The following is a 17,796-nucleotide window of genomic DNA, read 5'->3' as shown; positions in this document are numbered from 1 at the left end:
TCTTCTTGATGCAGTCTTTCCTCAATGCCTCTATATTGAGCCATTCTTTTGCTATTTTTGGCCTAACATGTTTCAGCCTTATTCTTAATTTTGTTACCAGTAGACTGATCACTGTTGCAATCTGAATCTGGATAAGTCTTTGTGTTAATTATTGCATTTCTAAATCTGTGGTTGACTAGAATATAATCAATTTGGTTTCTTGTTTAATCCAGAAGTTCTCGAAGTAGCCAATCTTCTTTCATGCTGTTGAAACCAGGTGTTAGTTACAATCATGTTGGTTCTTCTGCAAAATTCAATAAGTCTACTTCCTCTTTTGTTTCTTTCTCCTATGCCCCATGGTCCAATTACGATATCTTCTCTCCCTCTTCCAATCTTGGCATTCATGTCCCCCATAATAAACATTACGTGTCTCTTCTTTTTAACTTGTAGGCATTTGTTTATTTGTTTATAAACTTCCTCCATCTCCTCATCTGAATGGTTATTTGTTGGCATGTATGGATTAAGCAAAGGCCCCTTGGTTTAGCATCTATCCTTAGTGCTATAGTTCTAACAGATACTTGCCAAAATCCATCAATTAATTTAGCCACCTTCTTTTCCAGCATTACCCAAACTCTTCTTTGATGTTCTGTTCCTACTGAGTAAATAAATCTTTTTTCTTTGTCAGTGGTAATATTTCCTTTTCCAGTCCATCTTGTTTCAGAAATTCCTGAGATTGAGATCTTCAGTCTTTTCATTTCATGCATTACATTTGCCATCTTTCCTGTTTGATATAAAGATCTAACATTCCAAGTACCTATATAAATGCATTTCTTAAGGTTTGCATAGCTGTGTGGAACGTTTGTATCCACTCCAAGAATCCCTAATGTATCATATCTAATTATAAATATATTCCTACAATAATTCAATTAAAAGAGACTTTTCAGTAAAATTCCAAATAAATTTGTCTATTCTATGCTATTAAATATAGGAAGGACAGTCACAAATATAATTTGCTAGCAAATGAATAAAACTCAAATGTAGAAATCATAAATAATTATTATTTGTATTGATGATGATGAAATTGTGTCCTCTGTGTAGAAGGTTGAATACAATATGCAATTCTTCCATTTCTATGTAACATTATATTCACAGTGGTACCATTCAACTTCTAGTTCTGAAACCATTCTTTACTTCTTCCCTTCGGTTCTTTCTTGTAAATATACCTTGCTTTGAGAAATGGCAGAAAAATTTAATTTCAAAGTTATTTAGAATGATTTTTAAAATGTTAATATTAAGCCAGAAAGATTCAAAAGCATTGTTTTAAATCCTTAAAACTTTACTCCAATAATGAGTTTAGATTGGAGTAATGATATCAACAAGCAATTATTTATTATGACATTGTCACAATGCTGGGTTGAAATTTTTAATCATATTTATAATTTATTCAATTTAAAATATATGTTCTCCATCTCAACTTGTAGTGTCTTGCCCCTGTACATCATACTTTTTCTGATAACAACAGAGTTGTGCTAGTCATCTATGTAACTTTCAGTCTAAACAGGAAGTTCACATACAGTTAATCGGGGCCTCCTGCATCTAAGCTTTCCATATCTGGTCTTAACTTTTATCTATCTAACACTGTTCCCACAATTAAGGAAGAGCAGAGAGCAGACAGTGGATGACAGAGGGAATATATAAGTCTACAATTTTTTCAAACTGCAGCCCAATAATAATTATTATACAATAAGAAGCAATTTTCTTATGTTTGTATCTTATTGTTTTTAAATAATTTTTAAATTTAATTAAGAAAATGCTGTCCAAATCAATTATATACTACCATGTGCCAAACTCTGGCTCACATAGCTGCATGTAGTTTTTCTAGACCCTTATTGAAGATCCCATATAGTTGTATAATTTATTTTTATAAACTTAGTACATACCACTTACACATACATAATATTTTTTTAAGATTTTTGACTATTACATTTAGTATATATATATAAGGTTTTTAGGTGCAATTCACACCTTAACGTTGAACAGACACTTGAAATCTTAAGGTACATGCATAAAGTTGAAGGAGTTAAGTAATTGTTTACCTAGTCAGTCATAAAGTTCCAGTAAAGTCATAACAGTGATAACTATAGTATTTTAACTATATATGATATAAATAGATGATGTAGATTCCAATAGGCATTCCAATAGAGAATGTAGCTCTTGTATATTTCTGATAGGCAGTGTATGTCTTTTATTATGACAAAGTTTGGCCACCCCTGGCATAGTATATGAAAAAAGAATAGGAAATATTTTTAGATAAATTGTAGAAAATTTTCATTGTATGTTGTTTACAAATTACATTATGATACAACATATGTAATTGTAATAATACTAATAAATAATTTTGTTTTAGAAATATTATTTTTAAATGTATTTTTCTTTGTTTGATAATCATTTTTATTGCATTAATACCTCATTGTATTGTTAACAGAGGGTGGTAATTATTTGCTTTAAGAGCATTTGTTACTTTATGCATAAACAAACCGATTTTAACATTCATCAATATATAATATACTATCAAAATATGCCAATTATGAAGTAATTGTACAAATAAATTTAATAACGTTTTACTTTGATAAATATTGTTTATAATCATTTATATATATCTTTTGTTAAAACAGATTTAATTAGTGATTTACTTTGTTATTTTAAAAATTAAATTGGAAATAAATTATAACAATCAGAGCTTACACTTATATAAGAATCACTGGAATTGCCATCTTGTTGAGATTTCACTAAAGCACACAATCCTGGCACAACAGCCATTTCCTTGTTATATATTTATACACCTATATTTAAATAGAAAAATTTTAATTTCAAATGGAAAATTTAGCTTAAAATAGCCAAAGTGGCTATCGCCTACCTGGACGTACGGGCACCTGCCTGTCTCTGTCGTAGATCAATATCATACTGCCGTCACATAATTGCTCGACGAGTTTTTCTATATATAAAAAAAAATTTAATTTAGAAAATTATATTTGTATTTTACTTTATATAATATTAAATCAATTACCGGTATATGTTTTATACAGTTATGCTTACATTTTAAGACTTTACACTTAAAATTTTACTATCTATTAATGGTTTGTTATCAATATTTGTTAACTACTAAAAATATATATGTTGAATTTATTGACAAATTTTTCTATGAAAGCTGTAAAATCTATTATTTATTCTGGAAGTTATTTCTGTTAATAAAATAATCCTAATTTTGTTCAATAAATGAAAATCTGATAAACTGATTTAATATTTCATCATCATTTTAAAAGATTAAATTAAATTATTCAATGACAAAATATTAGATTATCAGCCTTGATTCAATATAAACTTATCTATCAAAATAATTTAATAAAATTAAAATTGCACTTAATAAATAATTTTTATAATGTTAATTAAAAATATCAGAAGTTATACCATGTTTTATTACTTGATTACGAAATCTAATTTTAAAAGTTCTTTTTATAAACATTAGAACAATCTCACTTGTGCATTTAATATCAGAGAAAATCAATACCAAATTGATCTAGAAAATAGAATTTTCTTTGAAATCTAAAATATTCCAAATTCATCGTTTTATTAACCTAACTTTGTTAAAAGACAAATGGCCAAAGAAGTAAAGGTATCAGCCCATCATTGTAGGATCTGGAATTGAGTCCAGATCACAAATTTTCATGTATGATTGACCTGGAAAGGTTGGACACTATCATTTATCATTCTGTTGCTTCCATTATGAACTTTGCCAAACTCATAATGGGCATAGAAAAAAAAAAAAAAAAAAAGACTCTCTTACAGGGCAGTTTAAAAGAATCTTTTAATAAATGGTTAAAGTTTATTATTAAATATATAAAAATCTATTTTATAAAACTATTAATTTGTTTCAGAAAATGAATACTTTGTATGCTTTCATGCATTATTTATAATAAAGAATGTGGATAACAAACAGTGTTATATAAAGTATGATTATTATAAATAGATTATATTAATTTATGAACTTTTTTGTTATTAAATGAAATAATCAATAGATTCTGACTTTTTATACAATTAGAATTTAATTAATTTAGAATGTAATTCAGATAGGTAAGCAATATCACAGTATATGTTTAATAATTAGAATTAAAAGACCATAAAAAAAAGTAAATTTTTTAAGTGGGTAAATATTTTAATCGTAATATTACCAATAGGTATCCGCTTTCCAAAACCATTTTATAATTAGTCCAATTGTGGTTCCGATGACAAATTAAAAGTCGCTATGCATTTTACCAATACATATATGCATTATTCCATTTGTTGTTACAAAAAGCAGTTCGGTTGTAAATGGTCCCCTTCCATTTTAAACAATTCAACAAAATACAAAGCTTCCATAGAAACACTATATTTTCAAACTCGTAGCATTTCCTATTCATTACACTATATTTAGCTGCCAGCAGACATCAAAAGAAAACACTACACCTATTGGTAATTTTATGATTAAAAATTAGAATTAAATTTTAGAAACATCTAATGAAAAAATTGATCCAAAATAGAATCCAAACAGATAATTCTCACAAATTTTTATTAAGATTTCTTTCTTACAAATCAATAAAGAATTTTTATTTAGAAATAATTATTAAAAGAATCAAATAATTTTGCCTATAAGGGCATTGCCAGTATCGTTTGTAAATAAATAAATATATAAGTAATAAACAGATTTTAATTTGAAAAATTTAATAAGTAACTAGAATTGTAACTCACATTTTAAATTAATTTGAATTTTCAGTATCAAATAAGACAATATTTTCTTAAATACGCCAGTTCTTTATTAAGTGTGGTATATACAAAGTGAAATGATGTAGAAATATGTATTGTATAATATTAATTATGACATTAGTTACAATTGAGTTATAAAAATTTATGTATAAAAATATGTAGTATATAAATATTACATATATACTGTAATAAGTTTAATAATATTTTCTTGCATTTATTTTTCCAGCTTTTTAGTTAAATGTTGTATTTTTGATCATTAGTCTGAAAATGACTAATATAGCTGATGCTAAAATCTACCAATTGTGTAAATGTCTAGCTTTTGACCGGTGTGTAAGCACACCGGTCAAAGGCACTACAGTTGTTGGTTTTAATTTATTTTCACTCCGGTGTTGTTCCTTTATATATAATGTCTAGCATAATTTTTATTTTAATTTTTGCTAATTTTAAAGTAATCCCTAGTTATTAATCATTATTGTTTATAAATACGGATTGTTAAAATAATCAATATGTAATCAGTAAAAGTTTCATTTTGTTATTGTTATTTAATTTAGTCATACTGATTCAGTATAACTAAATTCATTTTTGTGTGTAACTATCCAATTTATGTAATAGAAATAGATATTATATTTACAGTAGAATTAAGTATATTTATTCAAAATATCAAAATATAAACCAATCAAAAGCATAAAATAGGACAGTCATTTTCATAATTCCAGAAGGGAAGACATTGAAGTACATGTCATTAGAGTACCTATGCAGTGGGTGAAGTTTAAGGATTGTAAACATTTTTGATCCAGTTAACAGGGCCATATATATATCAAATCTTTCTTTTTCATCAGGTTATGGCATTTGGGATTTAGATAGGATTACCAGACAATCCTTTATTTTAGAAAAACTGTCAATTAATAAATATGCACTGTTTTAATTTAGTTTAATCCAGATTGTAATAATTTGGTATCAAGTGTGTTCATCAATTTTATTAGCTAAACTGTCCTTATCCTTTATTGAAACGAGGATGCAACTTATCCTAGATATTCATTTTTCAATACCTACACTTCATAATAGCTAAGGCTACGATATCTAGGCACTAAATCATACAAGTTGTAACTTATATGACTTTTAGTGCTTGAATATTCTAGCCTTAGTAATGGCAATGACAAATTTCCACACAGGCATATGGCTATCTTTATAAATCAATTCATACCCTTTCTGATAGAAAGCTATGGTTTACCATTAAATATTTTAAATTCCAAATTAAAGTTTGCAAATATTTATAGTCAATAAGAAAACTATAATATTTAAAACTAAATCTAAAAACTGTAACCTTCTGTTTACAGTTTTTAGATTTAGATTGAGTAAAAGCATCATTAAATTTCTCTTTTTTGAGATGGGTGGAGTAAAAGTTGGAAAATGGTAGCATTAATCATTTTTAAGTGTCCTTTAATCCAGCTGCAGGAATCTGGCAACCCTTGATTTCAGTGTGAACACAATGGAAATGCATGTCACATCCATGCCTTTCCATCACCATTATAAAGCAAAAAACTCATTTCATAGTTACTGGAAGGTTTTTATTTAGCAATCTTGTATGCAGATCAGCTTATATAGGTCTCAAATCCTGTTTCTTACTTCAATGGACATCAATGCACACTTTTTGATGGGATCTTACTACGGAGCCATTGCCCTCCAGTGTATTTTTTATAGTTTGATCTTTAAAAAAACTCACTCTATTCTATTTTTTAAAATAAATTTCATAAAAATAAAATTTTCATCTATGAGTACAGTATAATTGGTTTTAGACAGATCTCAAAAAGGAGGACAAATTAATTTCTGGTTTGACGTGCCAGATAAATGAGAGAGTGCCCGAAAGCTGGATGTCATGTAATGTGCAAGACATGCAAAGAATTCCAGATAGATAACTCACTAACAAAAACTGTTGTGTTTGTAGATGGATCATAATAATGAATATTCAATCAGAACATAACCATAAAACAGCAATTGTACCTATGTAAAAGACAATACGCTCCATTCAAGATAAATCTATATAGAAAATTGTTTCCAAAATACCTGAATTATTCTGTATACACTTTTAATATATTATGCTTCACCCGAAATGGCCGAATGTGTCAAGTTAATTCTAAAGTGAGATTTTTGAACAATCAAATGAGCAAGATTATATAAAGAAATGTCGACTGTTCAGCATTATACAAGATTCCTTTCCCTAGTACATATCACAGTAATAATTTTTTTTTCTATTTAGGTAAAAATCAGGTTTATCTTATTTAAAACACATCAAAATCATGAACATCTAATCAGAGTTGTAATGGTTGAGATATTATCTTTTCTGGCCCTGGATAATTAATATCCTTTGCCCTCCTCTAGGCAGTCCTGCTTATATATAATTCGAGTGTTCAAGAGAAACACTTTCATCCGATTCAAATACATGTCACGTGTGTCCCACTTCCGTCGAGGCACACGTGATATATGTTGTCAGTTTCATTGCTGACTTTTAAGTTAATTTTACCCAAGAACCAGTCTCTATACAATAATGCCGTTCGTGTTAAATTTGCCTCAAGACACCGAATAAAAATTATAATTAAATTTCGTTTAATTATTATGCTTTAATATACGATTTCTTATAATAAATAAACCCTTTACCAACCTACTTCGCAAACATTTTCTCGTCACGCCCCCTGCAAAATTTAACTCGAAGTCTTCCTAATCTAAATGAACCTAATATGTAAACTCGTCTTTCGTAAAATGTAAATTATGGAAAGAACATAAAATATTTGAATTGATTAGTTTTTGTTCTTTGTTTGATCAAATTTTCTAAGTATAAAAATTTGAATATTAACTTCCATAAAAACTCGAAAAAAATTTATCAAAGTAGGGAATGTCAACAAGAATATTGGAATAAACTATTTGATAGAAAAACATTTGTGCTTAACGATTATTTAGCATTAATTCTGTAATCAAGTTTATGGATCATAAAAATATTTGTGCATTCGAATGATGACTTTTTAGGGATTCTTCCCGTGTGGAGAACATTTTTAAAAAAGCCTCCATTTAGGTTCATCACGTGTTGTCAAAATGTGATGAACATTTCATTGTGAAAAAATGGGCCGACAATCTATGAAAATATTTGAAGATCCGAGCAAATTCGAATCTAGATTACTCAGATCAAGGAAGAGTGTCTTTATCGTTGCGCCTTCTCCTATGTTATCTCACTGTTATCTATGGAAATTCGCGAGGATTGTTCTTGTCGTATTATGGTTTTCACGCGGCATTCTTATTGCATGTTTAAAAATTGATTATGACCGTACAGAATAATGTAAAAATTAATTTTGGTACTATGCACCATTTTCTATGACGGATGACTAGAGAGCGGAAACGGTTAAGGCGTCTACTGCCTTTCAGAGATATCCGGGCTCGAATTTTTTCGGAAATGGTTCCTTGCCACACGGCTGTTCCATTGCAATGTTTCAAGGGTTTTAAGAAACAAATAATTCCTTTAAACTTTTTTATTTAGTAAAATATAATTAATTATTGATTTAAAAGCTTATCTTTATATGAATGTTCCCGTCCTGTGGTCACTAAGATAGCCTTTCTTTCCAGGCCCATCGTGGGTTCGGCTAGGCCCACGCATTAGCCGGGTGATGAGGGACGGAATCCGATATCTACAAAATAAATCACAATAAAAACTGGGGTTGCTTTCTCCGGATTCGATCCCGGCTCCCTCCCCAGGACGTTAGGCCGACGCCATAACTGGATCACCAAGACGACATTCTATAAAGGCCTATCACAAGTTTTACCAGATCATTCCAAACATTTTAATCAAAATTTACAGAAGATTGACTCCATCGTCCCAATAAGATTGAGTAAGTCTACTTTAAATGGCAAAAAAGGCATAAGTTTGCTTCAATCAATTAATGGAAAGCATCAACACGTTACAGACTATACTTAATTAATTAATGGTCGACTCGACTCACAATAGGATCTAAGGACACCCCGACCATTACAATCATGATAATTTCTATAAATCTAAATTATGTCACTGCGATAGGCCGAGACTATACCGCGTGGCTATTTAATGCAATTTATAGTGTACATTGGCTTTATCCAATCGAATGAAATGAAATTATCTGTTTAATCAAGGGTTAAGTCCAGATGTCCACGTGGGTTACATCCAGCATATAAATAAACGAGCCACGACATAGGCTAGCTTACTTAGATGCATCCAAGGTCAAGATTTAAAGGTCTTATCTAAATTTTGCTCGTTTCGCATTAATTTAACGGTAAGAAGTAACGGATAATAAACGATTCCAACAAACGTACGAAATTTTATTAGAGACGAAACAAATTTCGTTAGATATGGAGGTTCATAAATCCACTTGGCAAATATCGTGCCAATGAGACGATATCTCCCAAGGACCGTTTATTCTGTTCACTCGATTTTTGTCATTTATATTGAATTTAACGTTCTTCCAGAATCGATTTCCTTTGAAGAAATATAAAGTCCGATCCGTATAAGAAAAGTAAGCGCCGTCCAAGTGAGACGGAAGGTGAGATTTGGGCACGAGACTGGGAAATTCTTTCTTGATAAATCGTGGATAACCGGGAAGACAGCATCCTTCTTTCCCACGACTTACGTCATAGCCGTAGACCTTCAAAGAAAACAAATGATTTAGAACAGTAATGTAAATTTCCGCGGGAAAACTCACCAGGCTTACCAAATTGCCCTTAAAGAAATACAGATTTTCGTCTCTTCGATCGAAATATACGGTATCTATGTGATCCGGGATGTTCGGGAATTTGGATCCGGAAACGGCTCTAAAATCTTCGGATATGTTTCTTGGATAACCCGCCATCACTTGACCTCTGTTGCTGTCGTAAAGCCAATAGTGAGAACCTGAAAATATTTTATTTTTATTTTCCTACGCACACATCGACCCTGACCCTTACGGGCCAAGGCTAAGAATTAATCAACTATTGTAGAGATTTCTGACTTTGACTTGGTGAAAGGTGTGGGTTGTGCCGTGTCAAAGTTTAAGAATTCTCTATTTATTTCGCATACGTTAAACTTTACGTTATTTGGCTATAAAAAGCGCATAAGAATTTGTAAACAGAAGACAATAAAGAAATTTTAGCGTATTCGTAATTCGTCCTTTCCACACCGCGGGACATAACCGGCCGGATGGCCGAGTGGTAAAGGCGTCGGTTTACCATTCTGAGGATCCGGGATCGAATCCGAGCAGTCAAAAACCCCAGAAATCTCTGGGGTTTGGTTTCGTTTGGTGGAATAAAACGCAACACTTGGATGATCTTCCGAGGAGGGTTTCTATGGGAAGCTGGAACCCTATTTAGGTGTTAAGCACGCGAAGGTAACACGGAAAACGTGCTGGTGAGGCTCGAACCCACCGCTAACTATTTAGTTTTATCGGCCACTGGTGAGCGGAATTTTTGGAGTGGTTTGTTTTTCGAATATATCGGCCCTTCCCCACTCGGTCGCTCTATTGTGAGCCTGGTCAAATCCTTGACGATTATAACTGAAAGGCCCTCTTATTATATACAGGACGAAAATAATTTTTTAAAATTATATAATAGTGATAAATGAAAAAGTTAGATAAATTCTTAAATAAACCGTTCATTTTTTAATTTTAAAAAGATCAAGTTTGATAAAATTTTCATTTAAAAGTTAAATTTAATTATTTAAAAATAGAACCTTATTATAAATTTTAAAATGAAATCATTAATTATTTGACTGAAATTATAATAGTTAATAGTTAATAATGAAGTCTTAATGCATATCAATTAATATAAATTGAGAGGAGATTTCGAGAGGCAGAATGAAGTCGGTAACACTGGATACTAACTTCATTTATATGCTTGTCGTTGAGATATTGTATCAGATACAATTAAACGTCACATTCTAATGTTTGCTGTCGTCGGTTGCCTTTTCGAGTAATTTAGTTCGATGTGTTACGGCAACGCAATGCATGGGAGATCTGTCAAGGAGTATCTTCAGGGAAGACTTTCTTTGAGAAACTAGCCCCTATTTAGATGTTACAAACGTGAAGAAAACATGAAAAATTCCACGTGGCCAGCTTGTTGGCGAGGCGCGAACCCGCAACTACCAGTGTTAAGTGATTTTATCCACTCGGACACTGGCTGGCTCATTGTGAGTGGTACTGTATGCAAATTAGCATTCATAACGTTAAAATGCCGGATTTCTTAATTCTGTGACCATTCTACGGAATTGGGATATCCGGGTCGATTCTTTTTGGATCCTTACGAGTTGTCATACAGTTTAAGAGACGAGACGTCCTCCTCTTCCATCCTTTACACACGGGTTGGTCGATTCTATTGTGGGTTACCACGTCTTTTATTGATAGATTCAAAACAGGTTATACCATTGGTAGAAACCCGCCAATGGCCGAGTGGATAAAACCACCGAACACTAGTAGCTGGTCGCGTGTTCGTGCTTGACCCGTGACACCTTGAGGCTTACTGATGAAAAATTATGAAATTGAGGATGAATTATTTTGAAAAGGAGGGGATTGACTCCCGCATTTAGAAACCGTTTTCTCTCTAGTCAAACACGATAATTTTGACTAGAGTGAAGGCAGATTTAAAATTGAAAGTGAAGGACACGTCATTTTCTTTTTCTTTCTTCCTCGTTCGTTGTATTTATAAGTGTGTGCCATCTTTCTAAATAGTAAACAAGCATCTATATATGTAGCAAATAGCATGAAATATCTCGAAATGCATTTATAAATTACGTAATTGCAATATGGCATCTTGAAACGCGATATTAAAAGATATTGAAAATCACGAAACGATTCTCACGTGAGTGCAACGAATCGACTAAACAGTAAACAGCAGCTCGAGGAATTGTCTCTTTTATTGCTGCGACTGTTGCTGTTTTGGGGAATAAAGATAACACTCATCCTGTTGCGAACGACATCTTCGCTGCAGCTTCTACGTCTTTTAACAAGTATGCCATCAATTGGATCAAAGGACACAGCGGCATTCCGGGTAATGAACGGGCTGACTTTCTGGCACGAAACGTAACGCCTAATCCTGATACCCCTCCTGCCTACAATCTCATTCCTAAGTCAAGACTTAAATACCTTATCTGGGACAATGCCTTGGAGACCTGGCAACTGGATTGGGACAAGATCCCAGAACAACACATAACAAGACGTTTTATTCCAAAGGTCAAGGAACGTACTCACAGCAAATGGATTCAACCCACACATGATTTAGTCCAATTTTTGACTGAACACGGGCGCTTTCGTGCTTACCTGAAAAGGTTTCACCATTCTAATTCTGACTGCTGTCAGCTCTGTGGAGTGCGGGACGGTGTCATGCACTATCTATACAACTGTCCTATGCTGGATGACATTAGGCATCAGTGCATGCAGCATGCCAAAATAAGCAATATAGACTGGCCAGTAAAGCCTGATTTTTTTCTACAAAACAACAGCAACTTTAACTTGTTAAAGAAATTTGTTGCACTCTACTCCATTAGATATGGGATCCGTTGACCTGCTCTCTTGTGATCTGACTCACTCTAGCCTTGATGCCAATGTTTTTACATGCCTTGCTCTGCTATCACAGCATCTAGACTTTGATGTACAGTAATTTTATTTTAGTTATAGTGCACTTTTATTTTTTTAATCATTTATTTAACTTTAATTTTTTTTATTTTAATTCATTGATGTTATTTATTTATTTTATTTTATTTCCCTTTTCTCTGCCATTTTATTGTATCCCTTGTATGACTAACAGCATGTATCTACTATGTACTTTTTGTATTTCTGCCTGGCTGTGCTCAGCGGTGCCAGAGAATAAAAATTATTTTGACTGACTGTCTCTTTTATTGTCTGTTCTTTTGTAATTTAATATTTTATGCTTAACAGTATTAAAATTTCAATGTGCAATACATATTGCAAACTCACGGTTAAGTTCCTCCAACAATTCAAACTTAGATTTTATGTTGCAACACGAATTTAGTTGCTTCGTTGTAATTAAACCACATAAAAACTAAATGTCTTCAGATAAATTTGAGAACTATCCTTAGGGTACGACTCACTGACGTGGCTTGCATGGTAGGTGGGTAGTGGCCTGGAGGTTCTTATCTACCACGTGTTTTGAAATGGAGCTAACCTCATTGATTCTTGCGATTTTAAAGTATAACTTCATATAACTCTGTCACAAAATGTATTCAAAGTTTGTTAAATCAATTAACCGAAGGGATATACAATTACCTTTGAAAAAATAAGCATTATTCTGAGAGTATGTCCAGACGTGAGCGTAACCGTCGATGCCAGACGAAGGTAAACCTTTCCACTCCACTTCTATATTATGGGGATCGCCGTAACGGGTGCGATTATGCCTGTTTTCGTACATCCAATATTTATTCTTTCGAAAGAAGTACGTGTTGTATATGAACTGTCCGTCTGGTCTACTTCTGACCCAGTCGAACACTGCGTCGAAACGACCTTTGCACACCCCTGAAAAAGCAAAATTATAATTAAAAAACCTGATGAAGGTTGGATTCGGGGATGAAAAATTAAAATATCCTCACCGTACAGACGTTGTATAGTTTTCCTGTCTTCCCATTCCAGTTCGAAGTTGTTGGTGGGGATTATTTTAGAGTAGACGGCGTGCATTATGGATTTCTGGTGCGAGGTGTGAAACAATCCCAGAGTGTGTCCCACTTCGTGAATCGCTACCTTCACCAGATTGGTACCCTGTTCGGAACCGATGGTGAAGAATTCGTCGTCGTCTACGTGTATTTCCGAATTGTGGGCCATGTTAATGGCGTGTGACAATTGTCCTCCGTATCCGTCGAAACGATTCGGACAATTTAAGTGTTCCCCTGCGTTAAAAATATAAATTTTACGATTAAAAGGATGCCCGAAAATGAAAATACTAATACAAAATAAAAATAAACTAGTAAGCAATTATATAGAAGAACGTTTAGAACTAGCAGAAATACCTGGCATTCATCTATTTCTTCCACTTACCTCGATACATTTAGGGATATTTCCTTAACTTTTATAATTGGCAAACATAAGGACACCTTCAAAAAATCTCTAACTCTAACTACATCGTTGGCTGTGAATACAGACGTTAGAGGATTTAGACTTTATCTTATATTCTTAATTTGTTTTAATTCTCTAAATATTCGATTTTCTTTATTCAAAATATTTAATTTTCTATTTCTGTAAGTTTCTAACGTTTACTGATATACAATGAATCGGTAATTGTTTAGACTAAGATAATTTAAGAGTATTCGGAGCTGGCGCTTTTCTCTGCTCATTTTTCTATACTGATTGACTCCATTGAGTCAGGCACGCGTATAATAGGCAAGATTTAGCTGCCACAACCTATGCACTAATGGCAAAACGTTATTCCAAAAGGGAAATTATGTACTAAGAGGTCAAAAATGCACGAAGGAAATTACCTCTTCCAAAAGCCAAAAGGATATCGACGTCTTCAACGGGCGATTTCGTATCCTCCCAAAATATCAGAGGGATGACTTCGGACCACATCCTGAAAGCCAGGGCAAAAGCCGCTCTCTGCACGTTTATACTCATCTGTCCACTATAAGCGGAACTTGCCAGTCTCCACGTTACCATTTCCTGTTGTGGAAATTTATTCCAGAATCAAAATTTATGTAGAAAATTAAGAGAAATTAAAACATAAAATTGGCCAGAAAGCGTAAAGTTGCAGGCTAATTGCCCATTGGGGTGAGGGATCCGAGTTGGGTCACGGCATCTCTCGAAATATTTTAATATTTTATCAATAAGTTTAAAACTAAATATTAATTAAAGAAACTAAACACGTAACTGAATATAAATATGACAAATAAATACTATTTAATTACGTTTATCATGTATAAATTATTCGTTAAATCTCAGATAGCGGAGATGCCACAAGGGCCATTTCACTTGTCCTTGAGGCTTCTTGTAAGGTGGAGGCCCCCAAAATTTAGTGTTTGATGTAAAAAACATGGTTGGGAAGTGATGCAAATTAAAATTTCTTTTGTTAAGTGATGTAAAATTATTTTTTTTATTAGTTTTATTCGTGTATTTTTATGGCTTTCGGAGAAGGGTGGACCACACATTTGTCGCTCAATAATTTAAAATCGCGCTCATAATTTAAACTGTTAAAAATATTCACATATTATCACTCTAATTTTAGTAAATCCCCGTTTTACGACTATTATAAATTTTACATTACGACTGCATGAAAATGCATGAAACAAAAAATAGATAAATATGCAAATTTTCTTACATAATTAATTTTTAAAGATATAAAATTACATTTTTTTTTCGTAGCATATTTCCTGAGTAATCTAATGAGAAAAATGTTAAATTTTACAGCATCCGCATCATTCTAAAATTATTCAAACTGTGGCTCGCGGATTACCAGGGATTCTCGAAAGCTGCTATTGCATAAACCATTCTCACAACAAGGAGTTTGGAAAAGCCAGAAGTTCTACAAAAATATCAGTTCATAATCAGGCATGATGAGCGGAAATTATATTTTTAGTGTGATTCAGTAAACTCCCCACCCGACCACCCATTCTGCGTATAGCCGAACCAGTGATGGTTACGATTAATAGATCCTCTTAGTGCTCTCACAATAGTCAAAGATGCAAAAAAGGGTGAGGGATGGAGTATGCCACGACCCATAGTGCTCGTAATGAAGTATGGATTCGAACTGGAGTTTCTACAGAGATTAGCCTACAATCATTTTATGTACTTGAGTCCTGTTCCAATTTTTTTAGAGGCATTGTGAGATGTAGATACGGGAAAAAATATTAGTAATAAACAGTGAGATGAGGCCCTGGCAGTGGCGCTTTATCCTATGGTCACAAAGGGCAATTGCCTAGGGATCCCACCAACAGGGAGCCCCAAACAAATCTTTTATAAGAAGATTCTCCCAAAATTCTCTTGAAAAAAATGTCTATAGTCAACACTATACACGAGCCCCCTAATTCAAATTTGCCTGGGCGCTCACGAAGTTATAACGCTCTACTGGGCCCTCGAGCATGGCGTTTATGCCCATGCGTTAATGCGATCCTGGGTAGACCGACGTTATCGCGACTCTATCTGGCCAGTTCCCAACGAACACAGCGCATAACACCAGTACAAAGAACTGGTGCTATTATTACGCATGCAACCAAATCATATTACCCATTTAAAAATTACCTCGACTAAATATTGATGATGTTTTCTTTCTTTACCCGCCGACCTCTTTCTTCTTCGTTTTTGTATCAAAGCACGTTGCACTTCGTCTGAAGTACGATTGCCCAATTTTCCCATTTCTAATTTCTTAATATATTCCTTCATCCAGGCCTTTCTTCTAGGAACCATTCCTTTGCCGAGAGTATAAGGATCGTCGTTCGTCTTTGAGTTATTCTCCACGTGACGCTTGGATCGTCGATAATAAATGGGTAAAACACTATTAGGATGACCTTTAGAAACGATCGGAATTCATTAGAAACGTCAGAGATGAATACAATTTTAAAAAATTACGCAAGAAAAACACCCATAATACGTTTATTGTGCCTTCTACGATGGCCCGAATCGGCAAAATTATCAGAATTTCCACACCTGGACATGCTCATGTGCTTCAAAGTTTCTTCGTCTAAACGTCCCGTTAATGGCATTCCATATACTTGCTGATAACGTTTGATGGCATCTCGAGTTTGCCTCTTGCTACAGAATTTATTAGAATTACCATTGCTGGCCGCCATTTTGGATTTTTTAGAGTTGCATTTGAGATATCCGTAACGTATTAAAATTTCCTTGAAAATATATTTAAAACCCAAATTAAATTTATGGTTAGAATGTACTAATTCGAATATATGGAACCCATAAATGTTACCTTGGCTTTAGTTTCTGAGGTGACGAGGTTGCTGTTTTCTGTGGAAGTGAATTTCCATGAAGGCAAACGTTGCTTGAGTCTATAAGATATTCCGAACGATCCAAGAAAGAAGAGAAATATAAATAATTTTCGAATTATCGCCCCTTCCATATTTCCTGTCGATACGATGACATTCCGTTTTGGAAACTGCCAAAAAATATTTTTAAAATGAAATTTTTAAGTCGTGGGTTCGGATCCCTACAAGAGATCCGAACCCACGACTTAAACAGAGTTATAACTCGTAATTAATTAAATTCTATAACTTTGCTAATTAATTAAAACAAGTAGGACTAATTATCACACCTCTTAACAACGGAAACGTAAAAATTGGCCGTAGTTTAGAGGTAACCGTTATTGAGATGCGCCCATTATTGAAGGTTCAACTATGGCTTGTTAAGTTACTTTCGAGGAGAGTCGCGGGTTCGGCTCTGTGGAAGAGACTCGAATCCGCGACTTTCAGAAAAACTCAACTCAAGTACTTATCTCGTATAAAGAAAAGGTCGGCCATTTTGCCGCGCAGTTGCCTGCAGCTTGCTAAGTAATTGAAAATTTTGATGGAGTTATTAAAGGAAGACGAATTAAGGACCAATTATTGATTTCGTCTTATTGCTGTATAATAATAGCTTAATATATTTTTTCACCCGGGGCTATTAAATCAACAGCCTTATAACTTATGCTAATTAATACAATTAGCATAAAATGGAAGCTTAATTACTGATTAATATGCGAGAAGAGTGTGAGGTGAGTTGCTCAACTTGTTGATGTAACTTCGTGTGTCGTCTTTATTAACGAAGGAATTCGCAAAGAAATGCATTTACATTCTTATCCCGGGCTGGGTAAGACCGACGTTTTCTCATTTTAGTAAAATAACATGTAACAAAATTGTAATGTTTACAAATCATGCTCTTGTAACTAGTAATAATCTAGATATTATGCAGCTTTCAAGCCAGATTTGCCTCCTTTCCTAGTATCTAATTGTTCGATTTTATTAAACATAAAGGGCATTGTTTTGTCACAGTAGTGTACACTTTTTACGTCACTTTGACGTCGTTCCTATTTTTGCGTAACGAGAAAGTG

General features: G+C 33.2%; 2 protein-coding genes across 5 annotated transcripts in view; both read right to left on the bottom strand.

Annotated features, from left to right (window-relative positions):
- The window catches only part of LOC136979416 (uroporphyrinogen-III synthase-like), a 42,017-nt gene extending 34,540 nt beyond the window's left edge, over window positions 1-7,477 (bottom strand). The window contains exons 1-3 of one of the 3 annotated variants that reach the window (XM_067275392.1): window positions 7,443-7,477; window positions 2,897-2,974; window positions 2,725-2,822 (exon numbers count right to left, since the gene is read on the bottom strand). In XM_067275392.1, the coding sequence (XP_067131493.1) occupies window positions 2,725-2,799 (75 nt within the window). In that variant the 5' untranslated portion in view covers window positions 2,800-2,822; window positions 2,897-2,974; window positions 7,443-7,477. Of the gene's footprint in view, window positions 1-2,724; window positions 2,823-2,896; window positions 2,975-6,843; window positions 6,934-7,438 lie in introns of those variants that run through there. The other 2 variants (XM_067275394.1, XM_067275393.1) reach the window with 2 other exon arrangements.
- Window positions 7,478-9,096: 1,619 nt separating this feature from the next.
- Window positions 9,097-17,531, bottom strand: LOC136979414 (matrix metalloproteinase-21-like). Of its 2 annotated transcripts, none has more exons than XM_067275384.1 (9): window positions 17,435-17,531; window positions 16,681-16,866; window positions 16,351-16,600; window positions 16,002-16,267; window positions 14,249-14,426; window positions 13,367-13,660; window positions 13,047-13,292; window positions 9,507-9,685; window positions 9,097-9,440 (listed from the first exon to the last, which is right to left on the bottom strand). In XM_067275384.1, exons 2-9 carry the CDS (start codon window positions 16,828-16,830, stop codon window positions 9,156-9,158), a joined length of 1,848 nt encoding a protein of 615 aa, XP_067131485.1. In that variant the 5' UTR covers window positions 16,831-16,866; window positions 17,435-17,531; the 3' UTR covers window positions 9,097-9,155. The 2 variants fall into 2 exon arrangements, with proteins under 2 accessions (XP_067131485.1, XP_067131484.1); XM_067275383.1 differs by lacking the exon at window positions 17,435-17,531 and adding an exon at window positions 17,034-17,165.
- Window positions 17,532-17,796: the final 265 nt, after the last annotated feature.

This window comes from Centruroides vittatus, unplaced genomic scaffold (genome assembly GCF_030686945.1).
Source record: "Centruroides vittatus isolate TY-2023 unplaced genomic scaffold, ASM3068694v2 contig_620, whole genome shotgun sequence".
NCBI classification, from domain to species: Eukaryota; Metazoa; Arthropoda; class Arachnida; order Scorpiones; family Buthidae; genus Centruroides; species Centruroides vittatus.
Note: the sequence above shows the minus strand (reverse complement) of the source record. Positions and strands in the feature narration are given on the sequence as shown.

Bases quoted from the DNA above. Each gene is read 5' to 3' on its own strand.
- LOC136979414 (XM_067275384.1), bottom strand. From the start codon at position 16,830: ATGGAAGGGGCGATAATTCGAAAATTATTTATATTTCTCTTCTTTCTT. The intron at 16,601-16,680 runs GTAACATTTATG...TATATTTTCAAG, and splicing joins CCTCAGAAACTAAAGCCAAG to GAAATTTTAATACGTTACGG. The intron at 16,268-16,350 runs GTATTATGGGTG...TCGTTTCTAAAG, and splicing joins TCGTAGAAGGCACAATAAAC to GTCATCCTAATAGTGTTTTA.